The 25,301-nt window shown below is 45.6% G+C and overlaps 1 protein-coding gene and 1 long non-coding RNA gene across 3 annotated transcripts in view; one reads left to right on the forward strand and one right to left on the reverse strand.

Annotated features, from left to right (window-relative positions):
• Positions 1 to 6,740, forward strand: part of SIGLEC15 (sialic acid binding Ig like lectin 15) — a 37,306-nt gene extending 30,566 nt beyond the window's left edge. The window contains exons 5-6 of one of the 2 annotated variants that reach the window (XM_072156180.1): positions 4,685 to 4,775; positions 6,408 to 6,740. In XM_072156180.1, the coding sequence (XP_072012281.1) occupies positions 4,685 to 4,733 (49 nt within the window). In that variant the 3' untranslated portion in view covers positions 4,734 to 4,775; positions 6,408 to 6,740. Of the gene's footprint in view, positions 1 to 4,684; positions 5,022 to 6,407 lie in introns of those variants that run through there. The other variant, XM_072156099.1, reaches the window with a different exon arrangement.
• Positions 6,741 to 12,392: 5,652 nt separating this feature from the next.
• The window catches only part of LOC140116324 (uncharacterized), a 64,518-nt gene continuing 51,609 nt past the window's right edge, over positions 12,393 to 25,301 (reverse strand). Inside the window, exon 3 of the long non-coding RNA XR_011852741.1 lies at positions 12,393 to 12,941. This is a non-coding gene — a long non-coding RNA (uncharacterized lncRNA). The remainder of the gene's footprint in view (positions 12,942 to 25,301) is intronic.

The raw sequence follows: 25,301 nt of genomic DNA on the forward strand, positions 1-25,301 counted from the left end.
TGGTAGAACCTCCTCTCCTCTAGGTGTAGAGGATGCCCCCTGTCTATGGTGATGGTAGAATCGCCTCTCCTCTAGGTGTAGAGGATGCCCCCTGTCTATGGTGATGGTAGAATCGCCTCTCCTCTAGGTGTAGAGGATGCCCCCTGTCTATGGTGATGGTAGAATCGCCTCTCCTCTAGGTGTAGAGGATGTCCCCTGTCGATGGTGATGGTAGAACCTCCTCTCTTCTAGGTGTAGAGGATGTCCCCTGTCTATGGTGATGGTAGAATCGCCTCTCCTCTAGGTGTAGAGGATGTCCCCTGTCGATGGTGATGGTAGAACCTCCTCTCTTCTAGGTGTAGAGGATGTCCCCTGTCTATGGTGATGGTAGAACCTCCTCTCCTCTAGGCGTAGAGGATGCCCACTTGTCCTGGTCACAGGCCTAGGTATAAAAAGATCTTTGGAGAGATCCTTGTACTGTCCGTTCAGGTATTTGTACATTGTAATGAGGTCTCCCCTCAGTCGTCTTTTTTCTAAACTGAATAATCCCAAATTTTGTAATCTGTCAGTGTATTCTAATCCCCCCATTCCCCTAATAATCCTGGTTGCTCTCCTCTGCACCCGTTCCAGCTCTATTATATCCTTTTTATACACTGGTGCCCAAAACTGTACACAATATTCCATGTTTGGTCTGACCAGGGATTTGTATAAGGGCAAAACTATGTCTTTATCATGAGAATCTATTCCTCTCTTGATACATCCCATTATTTTATTTGCTTTAGCAGCAGCCGCCTGGCTCTGGTCACTAAAATTAAGTTTACCATCCCCCAATACCCCCAAGTCCTTTTCAGCTTCAGTTTTACTAAGTAATTGACCGTTTAGAACATAATTATACTTTTTGTTTCCATGGCCCAAGTGCATAACTTTACATTTATCTACATTAAACCTCATCAACCATTTCTCTGCCCATCCCTCAAGCTTCCACAAATCCCTCTGTAATGCTAAACTATCGACCTCAGTATTTATTACTTTACACAGCTTAGTATCATCTGCAAATATTGAAACTTGACTGTGTAAACCCACTACAAGGTCATTAATAAAAATATTAAAAAGAAGTGGCCCCAATACTGACCCCTGTGGCACTCCACTGGTAACATCAACCCAATCTGAGAATGTGCCGTTAATGACCACCCTCTGTTTTCTATCACTAAGCCAATTACTTACCCAGATACACAGATTTTCTCCTATTCCCAGCAGTCTCATTTTATATACCAACCTTTTATGTGGCACGGTGTCAAATGCCTTTGAGAAGTCCAGATATACAACATCCACAGCGTCCCCCAGATCCAGTCTTGAACTTACCTCCTCGTAGAAACCAATCAGATTAGTCTGACAGGACCGATCTCTCATAAACCCATGCTGACGCTGGGTTATAAGGTTGTGCACAGTGAGATACTCCAGGATAGCATCTCTAACAAACCCCTCAAATATTTTCCCCACCACAGCAGTTAGACTCACGGGTCTGTAGTTTCCAGGATCGCTATTTGATCCTTTTTTGTATATTGGTACCACATTTGCTATGCGCCATTCCTGTGGAACATAACCAGTCCTCAGTGAATCTTCAAATATTAAAAATAACGGTCTGTCTGTCACCGTACATAATTCATGCAGAACGCGGGGGTGTATGCCATCTGGCCCAGGTGATTTATCTATCTTAGTGGTTGCGAGGCGGCGCCGTACCTCTTCCTGGGTTAAACTGTTGACATTATAAAAAGAATTTACATTATTCCTCATTGTGTCTTCCACCAGGGGATTTTCCTGGGTAAAGACAGTTGAGAAGGCGACATTCAGTAGATTGGCCCTTTCCTCGTCTCCTTCCACCATGACCCCCATGTTATTTCTAAGGGGACCCACACTCTCTGTTTTTAGTTTCTTATCATTTATATACTTGAAAAATAATTTGGGATTATTTTTGCTCTCCCTGGCAATATTTCTCTCAGTCTCTATTTTTGCGGCCTTTATCTGCTTTTTACAGGATTTATTTTTCTCTCTATAATCCTGTAATGCCTCATCGCTACCTTCACGTTTTAGCACCTTAAACGCTTTATCTTTCTCGCTTATTGCTTTCCTTACAAGACTAGTTAGCCACATAGGCTTTTTCTTGTTCCTTTTATGCTTTTTCCCATAAGGTATGTGTTTCTCACAGGACTTTTTCAGAATATATGAGAAAAAGTCCCATTTTTGGGGGGGGCTTTTGTCCTTGAGAGCATTATCCCAGTCTATGCCTTTAAGGTCTTCCCTTAGTTGCTGAAAATTTGCCCTCCTGAAGTTTAGAGCGTTGGTTGCCCCTTCACTAATGCTCTTAGTAAAGCGTAATACAAAATCAATGATATTATGATCACTATTCCCCAGGTTCCCCCCAACCTGTAGTTTTGATATCCTATCAGGTCTGTTGGTAAGGATAAGGTCCAGCAGTGCCCCTCCTCTTGTTGGCTCCAGGACTAGTTGCGACAGGTAATTGTCTTTTGTTGTTGACAAGAACCTGCTACCTTTGAAGGACCTGCAGGTTTCTGCCCCCCAGTATATATCTGGGTAATTGAAGTCCCCCATGATGAGTCCTTCCTTGTGCTTTGAAGCCGCATCCATTTCACTTATCAGCATTTCCTCTGCTGCCTCCATTATATTTGGAGCCTTATAACAAACCCCTAGTAATATTTTATTATTCTTTTTCCCTCCTCTTATCTCCACCCATAGGGACTCCACATTTGCGTTACTGATGTCATCTCGCAGGACGGGCTTGAGGCAAGAATTCACATATAAACAAACCCCTCCCCCTTTTTTATTTATACGATCCTTTCTAAAAAGACTATAACCATCTATAGTAACAGCCCAGTCATAGCTACTGTCCAGCCATGTCTCGCTGATACCCACTATATCATATTTCCGTTCCAACATCAAGAGTTCCAGTTCCTCCATTTTGTTTGTGAGGCTTCTGGCATTTGTGTACATACACTTTATATGGTTTTCCCTGTCCCTATTCCTTTTGTCCTTATTCCCCAATCTCATTCCAGCCCCCCTTCCTCCCCCATGGACTATGACCCTTCCCAGCTCTCTATGTACACCGTCTATTTGCCCTGCACAAGTGTAATTGCCCTCCCCCCAGGTCTCTAGTTTAAACACTCCTCCAACCTTCTAGCCATTTTTTCCCCTAAAACAGCGGCCCCCTCCCCATTGAGGTGCAGCCCATCCCTACTGTAGAGCCTGTAGCCCACAGAAAAGTCATCCCAGTTCTCCATGAACCCAAACCCCTCCTTCCTACACCAACTTTTGAGCCACTTATTTACCTCCCTGATCTCCCGCTGCCTTTCTGGTGTGGCACGTGGTACAGGCAGTATTTCGGAGAAAATTACCTTTGAGGTCCTTGCCCTGAACTTATGGCCTAAATCTCTGAAATCATTTTTAAGGACCTTCCACCTACCTGTTACTTTGTCATTAGTGCCAATGTGGACCATGACCGCTGGTTCCTCACCAGCCCCTCCCAGTAATCCGTCAACCCGATCCGCAACATGCCGAACCCGAGCACCCGGCAAACAACACACTGTTCGGTATGCACGGTCTTTGTGACAGATTGCCCTGTGTGTTCCCCTAATAATGGAATCTCCCACTACCAGCACCTGTCTGACCTTGCCTGTGCTCCCATTACCCTTCTTACTGGAGCAGACATTCCCCTGGTTGCTAGCGGCCACGTCTTTCATTGCTACCCCAGAGCTGATAGCTACCCCAGAGCTGATATCCCCCTCATCCACCAGCCTGGCAAACTTATTGGGGTGCACCAGATCAGGACTAGACTCTCTACAACTCTTCCCTCTACCCCGCCTTCTACATGTTACCCAACTAGCTGCCCCCTCATTCTGCACCTCCATACTTCCCTCCCCACAACCATCTTCCCCAGAGAGTTTGTGCTCCAGGAGCAGCAAACTTCGTTCCATATTATCAATTGCCCGCAGCCTTGAAACTTGCTCATTTAGATCCAGAATCTGGGCTTCCATGATGTTCTGCAGCAGCTGAGGTGTGTATTATGATGTTCTGCAGCAGCTGAGGTGTGTATCATGAGGTTCTGCAGCAGATGAGTTGTGTATTATATTGTTTTGCAGCAGATGAGGTGTGTATTATATTGTTTTGCAGGTGATGAGGTTTGTATTATTGTGTTCTGCAGCAGATGAGGTGTGTATTATGAGGTTCTGCAGCAGATGAGTTGTGTATTATGAGGTTGTGCAGCAGATGAGGTGTGTATTATGAGGTTGTGCAGCAGATGAGGTGTGTATTATGATGTTCTGCAGCAGCTGAGGTGTGTATTATGAGGTCCTGCAGCAGCTGAGGTGTGTATTATGATGGTCTGCAGCAGCTGAGGTGTGTATGATGGTGCGCTGCAGCAGATGAGGTGTGTATTATGATGTTCTGCAGCAGCTGAGGTGTGTATTATGAGTATAGAGTTCTGATCCTACACTGTCCATCCCGGTGAAGATTTGGAGACTGTTATATAGTGGATTCTTCTCTGTCTGCTGTATATGGGAGACCTCATAGCAGATGTTCTCCAGCCTCCAGCACTGAGACAACTAAGAATTAGAGGCTGCAGAGGGGAAAACTGCTGAATACAAGTCATATAATGATGAGATATAATGTTACTGCTCTCCTTGTCCTGCAGGAACACCCAGGAGTCCACATACGAGAATTATAATCAGAGATCCCAATGACATCCGAGAGGAACGACTACAGTGTGAACACCGACCTATAATGTACTTTCCTTTACCCCAGTTTTCTCAGATTGCCCTATTTTCCTCTGTTTATGGAATTTGCTATTTGCAATTTTTTTTCTTAAATCCACTAAAATCCGAAATATTAAAGAGAATCTGTAATGGATGAAACGGCAGCGTAATAAAGCACCGGAGAGGAAATCCATATGAGAATAATCTCTGCAGTCCTATAATGTGCAGGTTACAGGAATGGGATCTTCCCAGGGATCTGTACAGATCTGCATACCCCCAGTGTGTTGCAGTATTACATTCTAAAAAAAAAAAATTAAATCTTTATACAAAAACTTGAAGCTGATTGCGCCATATCTTATTCGTCCATAAGATGGCAGCAGAGGGCAAGAGAGAACAGATCTCACTCAATACAACATCGCTATCTCCTACAAGTCTTTAAGTCTCTGTTCACACCATGAATGCGGCTTTGTACAATCAGACATATAATGGATGACACTGGTGGCATTCTGAATTTTTTAGTTTTTATTGGAACCTGGGGCACAGCTGAAATTTGTGTCCTGTAAAGAATAGCTCAGGAGGGCAGTATCATGTTCTGTAATCAACAGCGATCCCAGCGAATGGACCTACCACAATAAGACATTTTGGGGATTCATTTTTAAGGGGTCACTGGTGTTATCTATATAGAGGTCATTGTACAGGGGGAGGAGATAAGCTGTGACATCATCTATTGTCAGTAGTGATGTAATGATGGGTCAGTGTTATCTATATAGAGGTCATTGTACAGGGAGGGGGAGGAGATAAGCTGTGACATCATCTATTGTCAGTAGTGATGTAATGATGGGTCAGTGTTATCTATATAGAGGTCATTGTACAGGAGGGGGAGGAGATAAGCTGTGACATCATCTATTGTCAGTAGTGGTGTAATGATAGGTCAGTGTTATCTATATAGAGGTCATTGTACAGGGAGGGGGAGGAGATAAGCTGTGACATCATCTATTGTCAGTAGTGATGTAATGATGGGTCAGTGGTATCTATATAGAGGTCATTGTACAGGGAGAAGGAGGAGATAAGCTGTGACATCATCTATTGTCAGTAATGATGTAATGATGGGTCAGTGTTATCTATATAGAGGTCATTGTACAGGGGGGAGGAGATAAGCTGTGACATCATCTATTGTCAGTAGTGATGTAATGATGGGTCAGTGTTATCTATATAGAGGTCATTGTACAGGGAGGAGGAGGAGATAAGCTGTGACATCATCTATTGTCAGTAGTGATGTAATGATGGGTCAGTGTTATCTATATAGAGGTCATTGTACAGGGAGGGGGGGGGAGATAAGCTGTGACATCATCTATTGTCAGTAGTGATGTAATGATGGGTCAGTGTTATCTATATAGAGGTCATTGTACAGGGAGGGGGAGGAGATTAGCTGTGACATCATCTATTGTCAGTAGTGATGTAATGATGGGTCAGTGTTATCTATATAGAGGTCATTGTACAGGGAGGGGGAGGAGATAAGCTGTGACATCATCTATTGTCAGTAGTGATGTAATGATGGGTCAGTGTTATCTATATAGATATTAGAGACTGCAGAGGGGAAAACTGCTGAATACAAGTCATATAATGATGAGATATAATGTTACTGCTCTCCTTGTCCTGCAGGAACACCCAGGAGTCCACATACGAGAATTATAATCAGAGATCCCAATGACATCCGAGAGGAACGACTACAGTGTGAACACCGACCTATAATGTACTTTCCTTTACCCCAGTTTTCTCAGATTGCCCTATTTTCCTCTGTTTATGGAATTTGCTATTTGCAATTTTTTTTCTCAAATCCACTAAAATCCGAAATATTAAAGAGAATCTGTAATGGATGAAACGGCAGCGTAATAAAGCACCGGAGAGGAAATCCATATGAGAATAATCTCTGCAGTCCTATAATGTGCAGGTTACAGGAATGGGATCTTCCCAGGGATCTGTACAGATCTGCATACCCCCAGTGTGTTGCAGTATTACATTCTAAAAAAAAAAAATTAAATCTTTATACAAAAACTTGAAGCTGATTGCGCCATATCTTATTCGTCCATAAGATGGCAGCAGAGGGCAAGAGAGAACAGATCTCACTCAATACAACATCGCTATCTCCTACAAGTCTTTAAAGGGAACCCGTCACCACTATTTTCACAAATACAGCTAGTGACAGGTTCCTATAGAGCTCTAATAACTATCTGACACCCTGCTTGTAGCTAAAAATTATGCCCCTGAGATTCCCATATATTCAACTTTATAGTTTTATCTGGTAACTAAGCATGGCTACATGTAGTCCAGGTGGGCGTGGCCTCCTCGGGCTGAATCCAGCAGCTCCTCCCCATCCCTATCTCTGTATGCCGCTATAATGTCATGTGACCAGGGTGACATCATCGCAGGTCCTATAGCTTTTGTAGCATTAGGAGCTGTACACTAAGCATATATGTCATGAAATCACAGCATATTTTATCACATGAAATCACAGCAGCCTGCATGGAGAGGAGTAGAAGTCCATGGAGGCTGCTGTGATGGTTTTATGTGGTCAGATATGTACATGGGGTATAGTTTTCATATTAAGTAGCTCAAGGACCTTTGATGATGTCACCCTGGTCACATGACATTAGGCCACGCCCCCGTGGACTAGCTCCAAAGCTGCATAGATACCAGGCAAGATTATAACTCTGATTTTATGGGGATCTGAGGGGAACAATTTTTAGCTAAAAGCAGGGTGTCAGATAGTTATTAGAGCTCTATGGGAACCTGCCACTACCTGTATTTGTGAAAATAGTGGTGACGGGTTCCCTTTAAGTCTCTGTTCACACCATGAATGCGGCTTTGTACAATCAGACATATAATGGATGACACTGGTGGCATTCTCAATTTTTTAGTTTTTATTGGAACCTGGGGCACAGCTGAAATTTGTGTCCTGTAAAGAATAGCTCAGGAGGGCAGTATCATGTTCTATAATCAACAGCGATCCCAGCGAATGGACCTACCACAATAAGACATTTTGGGGATTCATTTTTAAGGGGTCACTGGTGTTATCTATATAGAGGTCATTGTACAGGAGGGGGAGGAGATAAGCTGTGACATCATCTATTGTCAGTAGTGATGTAATGATGGGTCAGTGTTATCTATATAGAGGTCATTGTACAGGAGGGGGAGGAGATAAGCTGTGACATCATCTATTGTCAGTAGTGGTGTAATGATAGGTCAGTGTTATCTATATAGAGGTCATTGTACAGGGAGAGGGAGGAGATAAGCTGTGACATCATCTATTGTCAGTAGTGATGTAATGATGGGTCAGTGTTATCTATATAGAGGTCATTGTACAGGGAGGAGGAGGAGATAAGCTGTGACATCATCTATTGTCAGTAGTGATGTAATGATGGGTCAGTGTTATCTATATAGAGGTCATTGTACAGGAGGGGGAGGAGATAAGCTGTGACATCATCTATTGTCAGTAGTGATGTAATGATGGGTCAGTGTTATCTATATATAGGTCATTGTACAGGGAGGGGGAGGAGATAAGCTGTGACATCATCAATTGTCAGTAGTGCTGTAATGATAGGTCAGTGTTATCTATATAGAGGTCATTGTACAGGGAGGGGGAGGAGATAAGCTGTGACATCATCTATTGTCAGTAGTGATGTAATGATGGGTCAGTGGTATCTATATAGAGGTCATTGTACAGGGAGGGGGGAGGAGATAAGCTGTGACATCATCTATTGTCAGTAGTGATGTAATGATGGGTCAGTGTTATCTATATAGAGGTCATTGTACAGGGAGGGGGAGGAGATAAGCTGTGACATCATCTATTGTCATTAGTGATGTAATGAGTGGTCAGTGTTATCTATATAGAGGTCATTGTACAGGGAGAAGGAGGATATAAGCTGTGACATCATCTATTGTCAGTAGTGATGTAATGATGGGTCAGTGTTATCTATATAGAGGTCATTGTACAGGGAGGAGGAGGAGATAAGCTGTGACATCATCTATTGTCAGTAGTGATGTAATGATGGGTCAGTGTTATCTATATAGAGGTCACTGTACAGTGAGGAGGAGGAGATAAGCTGTGACATCATCTATTGTCAGTAGTGATGTAATGATGGGTCAGTATTATCTATATAGAGGTCATTGTACAGGGAGGAGGAGGAGATAAGCTGTGACATCATCTATTGTCAGTAGTGATGTAATGATGGGTCAGTATTATCTATATAGAGATCATTGTACAGGGATGAGGAGGAGATAAGCTATGACATCATCTATTGTCAGAAGTGATGTAATGATGGGTCAGTGTTATCTATATAGAGGTCATTGTACAGGGAGGAGGAGGAGATAAGCTGTGACATCATCTATTGTCAGTAGTGATGTAATGATGGGTCAGTGTTATCTATATAAAGGTCATTGTACAGGGAGAGGGAGGAGATAAACTGTGACATCATCTATTGTCAGTAGTGATGTAATGATGGGTCAGTGTTATCTATATAGAGGTCATTGTACAGGGAGGGGGAGGAGATAAGCTGTGACATCATCTATTGTCAGTAGTGATGTAATGATGGGTCAGTATTATCTATATAGAAGTCATTGTACAGAGAGGGGGAGAGGATAAGCTGTGACACCATCTATTGTCAGTAGTGATGTAATGATGGGTCAGTATTATCTATATAGAGGTCATTGTACAGGGAGGAGGAGGGGATAAGCTGTGACATCATCTATTGTCAGTAGTGATGTAATGATGGGTCAGTGTTATCTATATAGATATCATTGTACAGGGAGGAGGAGGGGATAAGCTGTGACATCATCTATTGTCAGTAGTGATGTAATGATGGGTCAGTGTTATCTATATAGAGGTCATTGTACATGGAGGGGGGAGGAGATAAGCTGTGACATCTATTGTCAGTAGTGATGTAATGATGGGTCAGTGTTATCTATATAGATATCATTGTACAGGGAGGGGGAGGGGATAAGCTGTGACATCATCTATTGTCAGTAGTGATGTAATGATGGGTCAGTGTTATCTATATAGAGGTCATTGTACAGGGAGGGGGAGGAGATAAGCTGTGACATCATCTATTGTCAGTAGTGATGTAATGATGGGTCAGTGTTATCTATATAGAGGTCATTGTACAGGAGGGGGAGGAGATAAGCTGTGACATCATCTATTGTCAGTAGTGATGTAATGATGGGTCAGTGTTATCTATATAGAGGTCATTGTACAGGGAGGGGGAGGAGATAAGCTGTGACATCATCTATTGTCAGTAGTGATGTAATGATGGGTCAGTGTTATCTATATAGAGGTCATTGTACAGTGAGGGGGAGGGGATAAGCTGTGACATCATATATTGTCAGTAGTGATGTAATGATGGGTGAGTGTTATCTATATAGAGGACATTGTACAGGGAGGGGGGAGGAGATAAGCTGTGACATCATCTATTGTCAGTAGTGATGTAATGATGGGTCAGTGTTATCTATATATTCTGGTATTCTGCCTCCTGCAGACAGGGGGCGCTGCGCTTCATAGAGACATATCCCCGGTGTCTGCAGACGCGTTTCCAGTCTGTTACTCTTATATCTGATGAACACGGCGCTGGATGACGCTGTCACTATACAGATTACTGGAACTCTCCGCTGAATATCGCTAATTACACTCAAGGTCACAGCCGCGCGTCGTCCATGCAGGTTCTTCTCATTAATTACACAGGTAATTACCACTCAGTCATAAGAGGGGAGACAACATTCATCAAAGAATCCTTACTAATCGCTTCATCTCTGCTTGAGCCTCGTAAGATGCGTCTCGATTACTGCATCTTCGTAAGGAAACACGGACAGAGACATGATATGCGTGGAGGGACCAGAAGGTCGCGCCCATATTTATAGGGGGTGTCTGTGGATCAGTCAGCAATATAAATAGTATTTTTAATAATCAATATCATTAGTCAAAAAAAAAATATTTGGCGAGGCCCTTTAAGGTATTGAATGTTGTATTTGCCAGCAGGTGGCAGCAAACTAAATGATATCAGATGGGCGGAGAAACACGGATCAGAACCAATGGTGGCACAACCGAAAAGAAGACTCCATGGTCAGTGATTCTCTTTGGTCATGCCAGAAATCGTGTATTAGATTTGCCAATACCCCATTGGTTATGTTACTTATCATGTTTTAGAACACTTGCCTACTGTCTCCAATGTATCAGCAAATTATGTTTCTCCTTGTCCACAATGAGTAGAGTTTATGTGAATAGTCCAGGTCAGTCCTCAATGAAGAACCTTAAAGGGGTTGGCCACAGTTATACATTCGAGTTCCCCATGTGTCTTTTCTGCCTGAGTAATAATCCCTGAATGTTTATCAAGTGATTCAGCCTTGATACTTCCTTTTGCGCTGTGTGCAGACTCTCTGTGATTCTTTGTTTACATCTCTGAGCTCAGCTGAATAGAAGGAGATGTAGAAGGAGATAATGGGAGAGATTTATCAGAACTGGTCTAGTTGCCCACAAGCAACCAATCAGAGCTCAGCATTTATTTTCTCACAGCTGTTTATAATTAAAGCTGAACACGGATTGGTTTCAATGAGCAACTAGAACAGTTTTACCCCAGATGCAACACCCCTGCCAAAGCAGTGTGTTTTGCGAAACTTAACTCCCCATAGTTGTTATATGAATCTTTGAGCTTGATCGCCTCTGTGAGACATCAAGTGTCTATAAATGGTAATGCAGCTAATAAATATCTGACTTAGAAGGAATGTTAAAGGTGCTGGTTGGATAACCTGAGCTGGACACTCCTAAAGGAAGTTTATAAAGTCTCTTGGGGTGGAAATTTGCGGTCTCTTTCTGGAGTGCTGAGGAGTAGCACACATCTCAGCACAGGCCTGCAGACAAGGGCTGTTGCTGCAGGACCCCGAGCAATACCAGGGCCTGCCTCTGAACGCTGCTGCTGAAGCAGCCATTCATCCCTCCAGCCTGAAGCTCCCTATACCAGGCTGTGAGCAACCTCTGCCGAACACCATCCAACCGGCAACCGCCAACCAGCTTCCTGCTGTTATTGCCGTGTTCTGGAATAAAGGAACAGTGAGTTTTATGGTTGACATCCCTTTTCTCTGAGTGATCCCTACATGAAGCTGCTAACATAAAGGGCACCCCATTTTGGCCAGGGATCCCTACACCTACCTCGGGAGTGCCCCAGAAAGAACTATCCTTCATCCATGGCCTTTTCCTCTTTTCTTGCAAGTCCAGCCAAATACCGCTCAATGCGGTGGAGTCTCGTTCCTCCGGTACCCAGCACCATGACCCAGACAAGTGCTAGGATGCACTCCATCAGTCACTCGGGTACCAAAGGGGATCCAGCTGCCCCCAAGACATCTGATAAATCTCCCCCATGACTCATTCTGTTCTCTCCCCTCTTCCTGTCAGCAAGGATGAACTATGGGAAGAAAGATACAGTGGGAGACGCCATGAGGACGGACTGAAGCAGTGAGAGACAGTAATCCATGTGTACTGTATATGCAGGTTACAATGATTATGATTGGCTGTCATGCTCAGAGAGTCGGCTCAGTCTAGAGCCCGGATTCTCATTATTGAGTTGAATCTGTCCTTTTGGATTCCTGATTTCCCTGAGTATGTGCTGTGCTGTTGATGCAGCAGAGCCCATCTGGCTCCATAGCAGATTCTTCACGCTCAAGTTCCTGCAAGCCAGTAGTGCCCATCTGGTGCCAATCTACAGTCCTGCTAGCCCTCAAAAGGAGGCAGCTATCGCCAGCCTGCTGTTTTACTTTTGTTGGAAGCCTTCTGCTACCATCATGGCAGATCAGGCCTACAACAGAAATTCGGCCTCCCTTGACACCTGCAGCTTAGCCAGCCATTCTGGGCTCCCTGTCTCCTGCTGTCAGCCCTAGTGGGGATGTTACAGATGTAATGTGAACAGTTTTATTTTCACATTGCAGGGAGTCAGCGTCTTTGCTCTGCAACTGATTGAGTTAAATATGATTCTTGGAATAGCACATAGTCCATAGGAATAGTCCAGGGACGGTAGACCAAAGGCCAAACATCGACCCGAAGAGAAGTCATTGAAGTGTCTTGTGCAGGTCTATGCTGGAGGGCGCCCCGGCACATCGCCTCCTCCAGATCAATGTGAGGAATCGCAGCCAAGTCTCCTCCGCCTTCACATCTGCCTGCAGAGACGGATAACAAAGAGATTCACTTATTGCTACCACTACACCCATCGGACAAGGAAAGAACGGCATCTCCTCCAAGTATTCATGAGATGAGAGTAATATAAAGCCCACGATTAATAAATGATAAAGGAAAGCACAGAAATATAGAAAAACAATCCATTTCTTATAGAGAACAAAATCAGAAGCATTGACTGGAGGATCAGTGCAAAGTATTGTGTCTGCAGTATTTCATGGTGGTTTATGAATGTAAACCTAGGGAATGTTCATTTTTGGCCCTATCCCTGGGAACCAGTTTCTTAATAATAATAATCCCTTTATTTATATAGCGCACACAGATTACGCAGCGCTGCACAGAGCTTGTCAAATCAGTCCCTGTCCCCATGGGGCTCACAATCTAATCAACCTACTAGTATGTTTTGGAGTGTGGGAGGAAACCGGAGGACCCAGAGGAAACCCATGCAAACATGGAGACAACATACAAACTCTTTGCAGGTGTTGACCTGGGTGGGATTAGAACCCAGGACCCCAGCGCTGCAAGGCAGAAGTGCTACCCACTGAGCCACCATGCTGCAAGGCTGTAGTGCTAACCACTGAGCCACCATGCCGCTTTTATGGGATTCTGTCAACTGTTTTGACGTTACAAAAGCGAAGACAGTGTCAGGTATTGTCCCTGGAGATCTGTGGAATCATAGATTTGTGTAGCAGCAGTGTGCACTGAGCTGGGGTGCGTCCTCACACTGCTGTGCTCTTAGCTCTCTGGAATAAACTACTGTTCAAGCCCCTCATCTCTAGAATGAACGCTCTAATTCTATAGAAGTCACTCAATGAGGAACTCAATGCAGAGGATACAGCCCAAGTTACAATCTTGAAAAATAAATCCATATATCACAGTCCTGCTGCTACTAACAACATGCACAAAGTTATGATTATACATCTCTACAGAGACAAAACCTAACAGAGAGCTAAATGCACAGCAGTGTGAGGGCACACCCCAGTGCATTGGTTACAATCCTGCAATAGAAATAAACATTTCACAGTCCTGCTGCTACTAACAATATACACAAAAGTGGGATAACACATCTATCTAGGGAAAATACCTAGCACTGGATGCTTAGAGCCCAGAGCACAGCAGTGTGAGGACACACCACCAGTGAACGATCTGGGGAAACAAATGCACATTTTAGTCTTGCCACTACTAAGACATACACAAAGTTATGATTATACATCTCTACGGACACAAAACCTGACACTGGTTGCAGAGAGTTAAAGGAACAGCAGTGTGAGGAAACACGCCCAGTGCAATATTTTACACTTTTCACAGTCCTGCTGCTACTAACAACACACACAAAAGTGTGATTGCACACCTATTTAGGGATGCCGGACATATGATACATGCGCCGCATGTGCAGCCAATGATATTTTTTCTCCATTTAATGGGATTGTGTTCTCCGGGAAGCAGCGCGTCCAGTTCTCCGGGGTAATAACGGAAAGTCCTGACGTTCTGGTCTTTGTTCCTAGTGAACTGTGAAATTCAGTAATTATATTAACCTCTCGTTGATTAGAGCCTCCCTGCCGGCGCCGCTGCGGTGAATGTGGCGCTGGACTCTCAGGAGACGTCAGGGCAGGACTTTGCCTTGAAGTAGATTTAGATTAAAATGCATTTGAATGCGACCCCTGACCTTACCCGACTTATCGGTATTAGTAAATATTCGTATACTCCATGAAATAATAATTCCGGATCATGTGTTATTAGACTTCTGCTGCTCCTCTGTTATTCCTCCTAGAAATGTAACAAAGTGACACCCGGGTTTCATCATTTAGTGGATGATCTCTGCATGCTGTCATTATATAGGAAGCTTCTATGTTTACTTCCTGTGTATAAAAAATGGTCCCTGATCATGTGATGTCACACCGGTGCACGGCTCGTTATATCCCTGGTCATGTGATGTCACACAGGTGCACGGCTCGTTATATCCCTGGTCATGTGATGTCACACAGGTGCACGGCTCGTTATATCCCTGGTCATGTGATGTCACACAGGTGCACGGCTCGTTATATCCCTGGTCATGTGATGTCACACAGGTGCACGGCTCGTTACATCCCTGGTCATGTGATGTTACACAGGTGCATGGCTCGTTACATCCCTGGTCATGTGATGTTACACAGGTGCACGGCTCGTTACATCCCTGGTCATGTGATGTCACACAGGTGCACGGCTCGTTATATCCCTGGTCATGTGATGTCACACAGGTGCACGGCTCGTTATATCCCTGGTCATGTGATGTCACACAGGTGCACGGCTCGTTATATCCCTGATCATGTGATGTCACACAGGTGCACGGCTCGTTATATCCCTGGTCATGTGATGTCACACAGGTGCACGGCTCATTATATCCCCGGTCATCTGATGTCACACAGGTGCGTGGCTCATTATATCCCCGGTCATCTGATGTCACATAGGTGCACGGCTCGTTATATCCCTGATCATGTGATGTCACACAGGTGCACGGCTCGTTATATCCCTGGTCATGTGATGTCACACAGGTGCACGGCTCGTTACATCCTTGGTCATGTGATGTTACACAGGTGCACGGCTCGTTACATCCCTGGTCATGTGATGTCACACAGGTGCACGGCTCGTTATATCCCTTGTCATGTGATGTCACACAGGAGCACGGCTCGTTATATCCCTGGTCATGTGATGTCACACAGGTGCACGGCTCGTTATATCCCTGGTCATGTGATGTCACACAGGTGCACGGCTCGTTACATCCCTGGTCATGTGATGTCACACAGGTGCACGGCTCGTTATATCCCTGGTCATGTGATGTCACACAGGTGCATGGCTCGTTACATCCCTGGTCATGTGATGTTACACAGGTGCACGGCTCGTTACATCCCTGGTCATGTGATGTCACACAGGTGCACGGCTCGTTATATCCCTGGTCATGTGATGTCACTCAGGTGCACGGCTCGTTATATCCCTGGTCGTGTGATGTCACACAGGTGCACGGCTCGTTATATCCCTGGTCATGTGATGTCACACAGGTGCACGGCTCGTTATATCCCTGGTCATGTGATGTCACACAGGTGCACGGCTCATTATATCCCCGGTCATCTGATGTCACACAGGTGCGTGGCTCATTATATCCCCGGTCATCTGATGTCACACAGGTGCACGGCTCGTTATATCCCTGATCATGTGATGTCACACAGGTGCATGGCTCGTTATATCCCTGGTCATGTGATGTCACACAGGTGCACGGCTCGTTACATCCCTGGTCATGTGATGTTACACAGGTGCACGGCTCGTTACATCCCTGGTCGTGTGATGTCACACAGGTGCACGGCTCGTTATATCCCTTGTCATGTGATGTCACACAGGTCCACGGCTCATTATATCCCTGGTCATGTGATGTCACACAGGTGCACGGCTCGTTATATCCCTGGTCATGTGATGTCACACAGGTGCACGGCTCGTTACATCCCTGGTCATGTGATGTCACACAGGTGCACTGCTCGTTATATCCCTGGTCATGTGATGTCACACAGGTGCACGGCTCGTTATATCCCTGGTCATGTGATGTCACACAGGTGCGTGGCTCATTATATCCCCGGTCATCTGATGTCACACAGGTGCGTGGCTCATTATATCCCCGGTCATCTGATGTCACATAGGTGCACGGCTTGTTATATCCCTGGTCATGTGATGTCACACAGGTGCATGGCTCGTTATTTCCCTCGTCATGTGATGTCACACAGGTGCGTGGCTCATTATATCCCCGGTCATCTGATGTCACACAGGTGCACGGCTCGTTATATCCCTGATCATGTGATGTCACACAGGTGCACGGCTCGTTACATCCCTGGTCATGTGATGTTACACAGGTGCACGGCTCGTTACATCCCTGGTCATGTGATGTTACACAGGTGAATGGCTCGTTATATCCCTGGTCATGTGATGTCACACAGGTGCACGGCTCATTATATACCTGTTTGTGTGATGTCACACAGGTGCACGGCTCGTTATATCCCTGGTCATGTGATGTCACATAGGTGGACAGCTCGTTATATCTCCGGTCATGTGATGTTACACAGGTGCACAGCTTGTTAAAACCCTGGTCATGTGATGTCACACAGGTGCACTGCTCGTTATATACCTGGTCATGTGATGTCACACAGGTGCATGGCTCGTTATATCCCTGGTCATGTGATGTCACACAGGTGCACGGCTCGTTATATCCCTGGTCATGTGATGTCACACAGGTCCACGGCTCATTATATCCCTGGTCATGTGATATCACACAGGTGCACGGCTCGTTATATCCCTGGTCATGTGATGTCACACAGGTGCACGGCTCGTTACATCCCTGGTCATGTGATGTCACACAGGTGCACTGCTCGTTATATCCCTGGTCATGTGATGTCACACAGGTGCACGGCTCGTTATATCCCTGGTCATGTGATGTCACACAGGTGCGTGGCTCATTATATCCCCGGTCATCTGATGTCACACAGGTGCGTGGCTCATTATATCCCCGGTCATCTGATGTCACATAGGTGCACGGCTCGTTATATCCCTGGTCATGTGATGTCACACAGGTGCATGGCTCGTTATTTCCCTGGTCATGTGATGTCACACAGGTGCGTGGCTCATTATATCCCCGGTCATCTGATGTCACACAGGTGCGTGGCTCATTATATCCCCGGTCATCTGATGTCACATAGGTGCACGGCTCGTTATATCCCTGATCATGTGATGTTACACAGGTGCACGGCTCGTTACATCCCTGGTCATGTGATGTCGCACAGGTGCATGGCTCGTTATATCCCTGGTCATGTGATGTCACACAGGTGCACGGCTCGTTATATACCTGTTCGTGTGATGTCACACAGGTGCGCGGCTCGTTATATCCCCGGTCATGTGATGTTACACAGGTGAATGGCTCGTTATATCCCTGGTCATGTGATGTCACACAGGTGCACGGCTCATTATATACCTGTTTGTGTGATGTCACACAGGTGCACGGCTCGTTATATCCCTGGTCATGTGATGTCACACAGGTGGACAGCTCGTTATATCTCCGGTCATGTGATGTTACACAGGTGCACAGCTTGTTAAATCCCTGGTCATGTGATGTCACACAGGTGCACGGCTCGTTATATCCCTGGTCATGTGATGTCACACAGGTGCACGGCTCGTTATATCCCTGGTCATGTGATGTCACACAGGTGCACGGCTCATTATATACCTGGTCGTGTGATGTCACACAGGTGCATGGCTCGTTACATCCCTGGTCATGTGATGTCACACAGGTGCACTGCTCGTTATATACCTGGTCATGTGATGTCACACAGGTGCAAGGCTCGTTATATCCCTGGTCATGTGATGTCACACAGGTGCACGGCTCATTATATACCTGGTCGTGTGATGTCACACAGGTGCATGGCTCGTTACATCCCTGGTCATGTGATGTCACACAGGTGCACGGCTCATTATATACCTGGTCGTGTGATGTCACACAGGTTTTGCCAGAGTTTACCCTGGTTCCGGGGATGTAAGTTGTGTGTAGAAGAGCTTGAGGGGAGAATGTTGTGTGATATAAAAGATCTGTGAGAAGATTCCTGCTGCAGAGCTGCAGAGTGCAGGGGATGTCCTGAGCCTCCAGACTTTTGGCCAGATCTTCCTCAGCCTGTCCTGCCACCAGGGACGGATCCTGCACCAATGTTTACTCTGTGAGAATTTCAGTTTGGACAATAAACAAACTGTATGTTGGTTCCTACTGTCTTCTCCTGGGTCCCAGGGCCCGATGCCTAACATCATTGTCCTCCATTTAACAAGAGGCCAGGACCATCACCACCGAGTGTTCGACCCACCGGGGGATTCTTAGACCGAGGACCCCCCTTCCCTACACTGTCAGCCCCTGATCCTGCGATTATGCTCTATTTACTCAACAACTATGTGTACATAGGCCTAACGTAGGACCAATTTACAATAGCAGACTACAGTGGGCTTGTTTGTAGTCTGTTACCATGGAAACAACATCTACCATAGATCTGCATAAGAGCTGCAAACACAGAACGGAGTCTCTTCGCAAAATGGACAAACTGAAATAATCGAACCAAGTTGATGTGGAGGTTGGACGTCCTTTCTCCGTCTTTCTATCTCTCTTCTCTTCCTTCGTTCTCACCCGCCCCCCCCCCCTCCCCCGCTGTCGTCTTCGCTTTTCTCTATCTGTGATGTAATTGTAATATACAGAACCATTGAGAGAATAATGAAACCCAAATGTCGGGTCACAACTTTTGCCACCTCCATCACATTGAAACGATAAATCACGGACCGGCTGCGCGTCCGCCACAGCCCCCGCGCTCTACTGTACGGAGGAACGGCGAGAGAGTAATAACCGCAATAATAGTAATAACACGGAACGTTACTGGCAACGCGGTCTGAGATCAGAATATACACATCATTGTCACCGCGAGAGGCGGCGCATACGCAGAGCCAGATCCACGCACGTATGATGGATACCCCCAATTACCCCGGAACCTAATGTGACTCGTTACATGAGTTGATACATTGTCACATGTTATTGATGACCCAGCGCTCCGCACCAAACAGCCTGAATTATACCCTCTATAATGTATTCTCTGCAGATGGAGCCGCGACTCCTGACGTCACATGATATTTACGGTCAAAATAACCGATGAGTAAAAATAGTTCCGCCTTTCCTTATGTACGGAGAGATCCAGTATATAAATACCGGCTCATTAGTCACTTCCCGTGAATAGTTAATGCTATGGTGATGTGTGTCTTCCTTCATCTACTATTACCATATTACAAAATCAGCCTCATACATTACATCACCTTTAAAAGGGAACCTGCCCCAAATTTTACCCCATCAAACTAGCAGCCCCCCTCAGGTCGGGGGTGAAATGTCCTTTCTAGAACTTCCTCTTTTATAGTCATTTAACTATAAAAAAAAAAATTCCTCTAAAGTCAATGAGCAGAGAAGAGTTAGATTTTGCCTGAGATGAGTCAAGTTTAGAGGGAGAGTCACTTCAGACACCTGCTATCTTCAGTTCTATAGCACCTAGAGACATTGGGGCTCATTTACTTACCTGTCCTGCACGATCACCGGAAGTGCATTGTCCGATGATATTGATTCACTACGATCGTGCGTCGGATATCCTGCATGTGTCGCTTCCCCGCTCAGGTCCCTGGAGTTCACCTTCTTCTTCCTGGTCCATGTAAGTGCATTGTCTGTGTATAATGCGCTGTGCGGGGAGTCACTAAGATCGTGCCCCCGATATCCTGCATGTGTCGCTTCCCTGCTCAGGTCCCCGGAGTTCACCACCTTCTTCCTGGTGCATGTAAGTGCATTGTCCGTGTATAATGAGCTGTGCGGGGAGTCACTAAGATCCTGCGCCCGATATCCTGCATGTGTCGCTTCCCCGCTCAGGTCCCCGGAGTTCACCACCTTCTTCCTGGTGCATGTAAGTGCATTGTCCGTGTATAATGCGCTGTGCCGCGATTCACTAAGATCGTGCACCCGATATCCTACATGTGTCGTTTCCCTGCTCAGGTCGCCGGAGTTCACCTTCTTCTTCCTGGTGCATGTAAGTGCATTGTCTGTGTATAATGCGCTGTGCGGGGAGTCACTAAGATCATGTGCCCGATATCCTGCATGTGTCGCTTCCCCGCTCAGGTCCCCGGAGTTCACCTTCTTCTTCCTGGTGCATGTAAGTGCATTGTCCGTGTATAATGCGCTGTGCCGCGATTCACTAAGATCGTGCACCCGATATCCTACATGTGTCGTTTCCCTGCTCAGGTCGCCGGAGTTCACCTTCTTCTTCCTGGTGCATGTAAGTGCATTGTCTGTGTATAATGTGCTGTGCGGGGAGTCACTAAGATCCTACATCCGATATCCTGCATGTGTCGCTTCCCCGCTCAGGTCCCCGGAGTTCACCTTCTTCTTCCTGGTGCATGTAAGTGCATTGTCCGTGTATAATGTGCTGTGCGGGGAGTCACTAAGATCCTGCGCCCGATATCCTGCATGTGTCGCTTCCCCGCTCAGGTCCCCGGAGTTCACCTTCTTCTTCCTGGTGCATGTAAGTGCATTGTCTGTGTATAATGCGCTGTGCGGGGAGTCACTAAGATCCTGCACCCGATATCCTGCAGGTGTCGCTTCCCCGCTCAGGTCCCCGGAGTTCACCTTCTTCTTCCTGGTGCATGTAAGTGCATTGTCCGTGTATAATGCGCTGTGCGGGGAGTCACTAAGATCCTGCACCTGATATCCTGCATGTGTCGCTTCCCCGCTCAGGTCCCCAGAGTTCACCTTCTTCTTCCTGGTGCATGTAAGTGTTTGGTCTTGTGACAGAAATTGAATGTTAAATCCCGCGCTCAGTCCAAATCAGTCAGATCGTCCCACGGCACACTCCCCTGATTTCTGTCGCATTGAAGCAGCACAGCTGCGCCAAAATCCATTCGCGTGCGACCCAATCCCCAGTTAAATAGCTGTCACAGCGACGCAAATCCCAAAAACTGCAAAAATCCGACGAAAGTGCGATCCGCGAACCCTTAGTAAATAAGGGTCATATTAGAGATAAGAATCTCATCTTTCTGATCACATAAGGCTTGTTGTCCTCACTGACAGACACAGGGAGAGGGGAGGGAGTCATAACTCTCCGGCTACAGCTCCTCCTATTCAGCAGAGCTCAGACAGGTAAAGAAAGAAGCATGGAGGCAGTGGAGTAACTAGGAGAGACAGGGCCCCCTAGCAGGCTACTGCATGGGGCCCCCCTTCCCACTTAATATATTAGTATATTCACACATGCGAGTTACAATCACATATAAATACACTCATGTGCATATACACATACATACAGTGCCATATGCAACATACTCACATACAGTGTATACAGACACCATATACACATCACAGATACAGCATATATACATCACAGTATATGTTATATACATATTATGCTGGACAATGTGCAGTACAATATAGATATAATGGTGCACATCCTCCATTCTTTATTGTGTCAGGTCGGATGATGGGGCCCCCTGACACTGTGGGCCCCATAGCGGCTGCCATGGCTGCTACCGCTGTAGTTACGCCCCTGCATGGAGGGTCTGCACAAATGTAAGTATCGCAGGAGACTGCACGTAGTGGCCGCCTACAGTTTCTCCACATGGAATGCTGAACATTAAAGACCTGTTCACTTGCTAAGCATAACAGATCTGTGGGGGTGATGGGTGATGGTTTCCCCCCAAAAAATGGCCGATCTTTGTGATCAGCAATATTTTAAGCTTGGAAAACCCCTTTAAGTAGAATTGTTTTCACAAACACTTTGGTGTATATACTATATATATAGCATTTTCTTATTGACATTTTTTGTGTGACTAGGACTGATGGGGTCGGGGGTACAATGTAGTTTTGCACTACTTGTTCCCCCCCGGGTCAGTTATAGCAGCGCTGCCATGTGCTGATCACATGATGGATTGTCCGCTGTGCGCTCAGAGTCCATCACGCGCTGTATAGACACACGTCACCAAGGCACAAACTGTGAGTAACAGCTCAGCCTCCTCCGCTGTCCCTGACTCCCGGGAGCAGAACAGACATGTGTGAACGTCTGTCTGGGAACGATGAGGGGTCCGACAAAGGAACCTCGCACTCCTTTAGGCCCCCTGTTCTCGTGATCTGTGGAGGTCTCATCACCGATCAGCAAGTTACCACATTTTTCGGACTATAAGGCGCACCGGATTATAAGGCGCACCATCAATAAATGCCTGCTAAAATGTCTATGTTCATATATAAGGCGCACCTGATTATAAGGATGAATGACCAGCAGGTGGCAGACCTGTGCACAGTTCAAGGCAGCTGTTGTCTGTAAGTAGGTTCATATATAAGGCGCACTGGACTATAAGGCGCACCTTTGATTTCTGAAAAAAATCAAAGGATTTTTTGTGTGCCTTATAGTCCGAAAAATACGGTAGGCCTTTTATTGAGGATAGGGATTAACTTGGTTCCTGGGAATCTCTAAAGTCATATTCACACTTTAATTTCTTCTCATTGGCAATGTCCCTTCACTGAATGTCCCATATCATAGCTATAGGGGGGTTTGGAGGCAGCTCCTGGAGACTGATGTGGCCCCTTAGACCAGGGGGCGGATAAGACCACCATGGGCCCTGGGCTGTATGAATATTATGGCCCCTACAAGTCTGGAATCACTTCCTACATCTGGTACTAGAATCAGCTTTTTGGGGAATGGAGGACGTGTCCCTTCTGCTGCTTTCAGTCTCTGGTTGCAGGACCTTTGGAGGACCTTCAAAGATCTATTAATAGCTCATGTGTATTGAGAGAAGGAACAAAAACAATACAAAGGTACAAGGATTTTGTGGGTAAAAAAGTATAACATTTGGTGGGTGGTTTGGTTGGCCATGGGCCCCCTTAAAGCCCTGGGCCCACTTGTATTATAATCCACCCCTGCCTAAGACTCTATAACCTACAAAGTCTCCGGTATTATAAATGGCACTTGGTACTTGGGGGCCCCGTTATAGATGTTCTTCTGGGGCCTTTGAGGTTCTGGTGCTAGAATTCAGAATGAACCTCGCTGGAGGCAATGAGACCTGCACATACATGTTGTATATTTCTTAAATACTGAGTTGTGGGGGTCCTGGAGACCACCAGCTGTCATAGGAAGTCCCATAGGCCAGGCAATGCATTCTGGGAAAACAACATCCCGGAGCAAGAAATCTGTCTCTCTACTGCCCCCTAGTGGAGATATCAAATATAAATGGTCCACCAATCAGCGTTTCGGTGAGTGTCAATGTCCACGTCCAGCGCGGAGGGTGCTCAAGAATTTTTCCATTATCCTTCCTATGAAATTATCTAAAAAAAACATTGAGTTGTGTAATAGGCAGATATTAAAAGCTGAAATTGCTGCAGATTGCTGCCGTTCTTCACTTAGCCCTTCATTATATGATCAGGACGCAGACGAGAGCCTCTGGATGCTGAGAGCGGCGCAACATTACAGCCAATCAGGACGGAGACGCTCGTCCACACTCGTCACTCTCTCCTGGATGGAGAGGAATCCGGGGCAATAAACTACAATTATCAATCAGAGAAAGCTCCTTCTCCTCTTACGGGCGATTCACAGAGACGATGAGCAGGTACTGACCCTAAAGGGGAAGTACGAAGTATGAATCATTACGCATTAAACATTTTAAAGGGAAAGTGTCAGCTACAAAACACATATAAGAGCCATGTAGGGGACTTTAATCATCTTCTATGAGCTGCAGAGATATTAATAGACCAAAAGTTTAGACAAACCTCATTCAGAGAGTTTTCTGTATTTTCATAACTATAAAAATTGTAGATTCACACTGGAGGCATCAAAACTATGAATCATCACATGTGGAATTATATACAGGCAGTCCCCGGGTTACGTACAAGATAGGGTCCGGAGGTTTGTTCTTAAGTTGAATTTGTATGTAAGTCGAAACTGTATATTTTATCATTGTAGATCCAGACTAAAAAAAATTTTGTCCCAGTGACAATTGGAGTTTAAACATTTTTTGCTGTAATTGGACCAAGGATTATGAATAAAGCTTCATTACAGACACTTTACAGCTGATCATTGCAGTCTGGGACTATAGTAACATCCAGAGAGCTTCACCAGAGGTCAGAGGGGTCTGTCTGTAACTATGGGTTGTCTGTAAGTCGGGTGTTCTTAAGTAGGGGACCGCCTGTACTTAATCCATTACCTACCTATGTGACGTAATAGTACGGCGCACGTCGGATGCGGTTGCATGGAGAGGGCTCATGGACTGAGCTTTTTCCATAGCCAGTAAGTATTTGCTGCATATTGCAGCAAATACTTACCCGTGACACCCGTGGTCAGTGCTAGCACCAATCGCGAGTGTTAACCCACTGATCGCCGTAGGGAAAGCAGCCGGCGGCTTCAAAAAAAGGGCACCACCATCTTGGCGAAGATCGTCGCTCCCCATGACGTCTTCCAAAGACCCGAGGCTGTCTGGTTTTTACCTTTTGAGTACAATGTGCAATCAGCACATTGTACTGAATGAGGTGAAAAATCCCCATATACTGCCATACTGTAGTATGACTATGTATGATAGGATCGATCAGACAACATACAGTCAAAGTACCCTAGGGACTCTGAAAAATAGTAAAAATAAAAAAAAATTATAGTAAAAAAAACTAAAAGTGTAAATCACCCCCCTTTCCATAGAACTAATATAAATATTAATAAAAAGTTAAAAGCATAAACACATTAGGTATCGCCGCGTCCAAAAATGCCCGATCTATCAAAATATAATAACCGCTTTTCACT

The sequence above is a fragment of the Engystomops pustulosus genome, chromosome 1 (genome assembly GCF_040894005.1).
Source record: "Engystomops pustulosus chromosome 1, aEngPut4.maternal, whole genome shotgun sequence".
Taxonomy (NCBI): domain Eukaryota; kingdom Metazoa; phylum Chordata; class Amphibia; order Anura; family Leptodactylidae; genus Engystomops; species Engystomops pustulosus.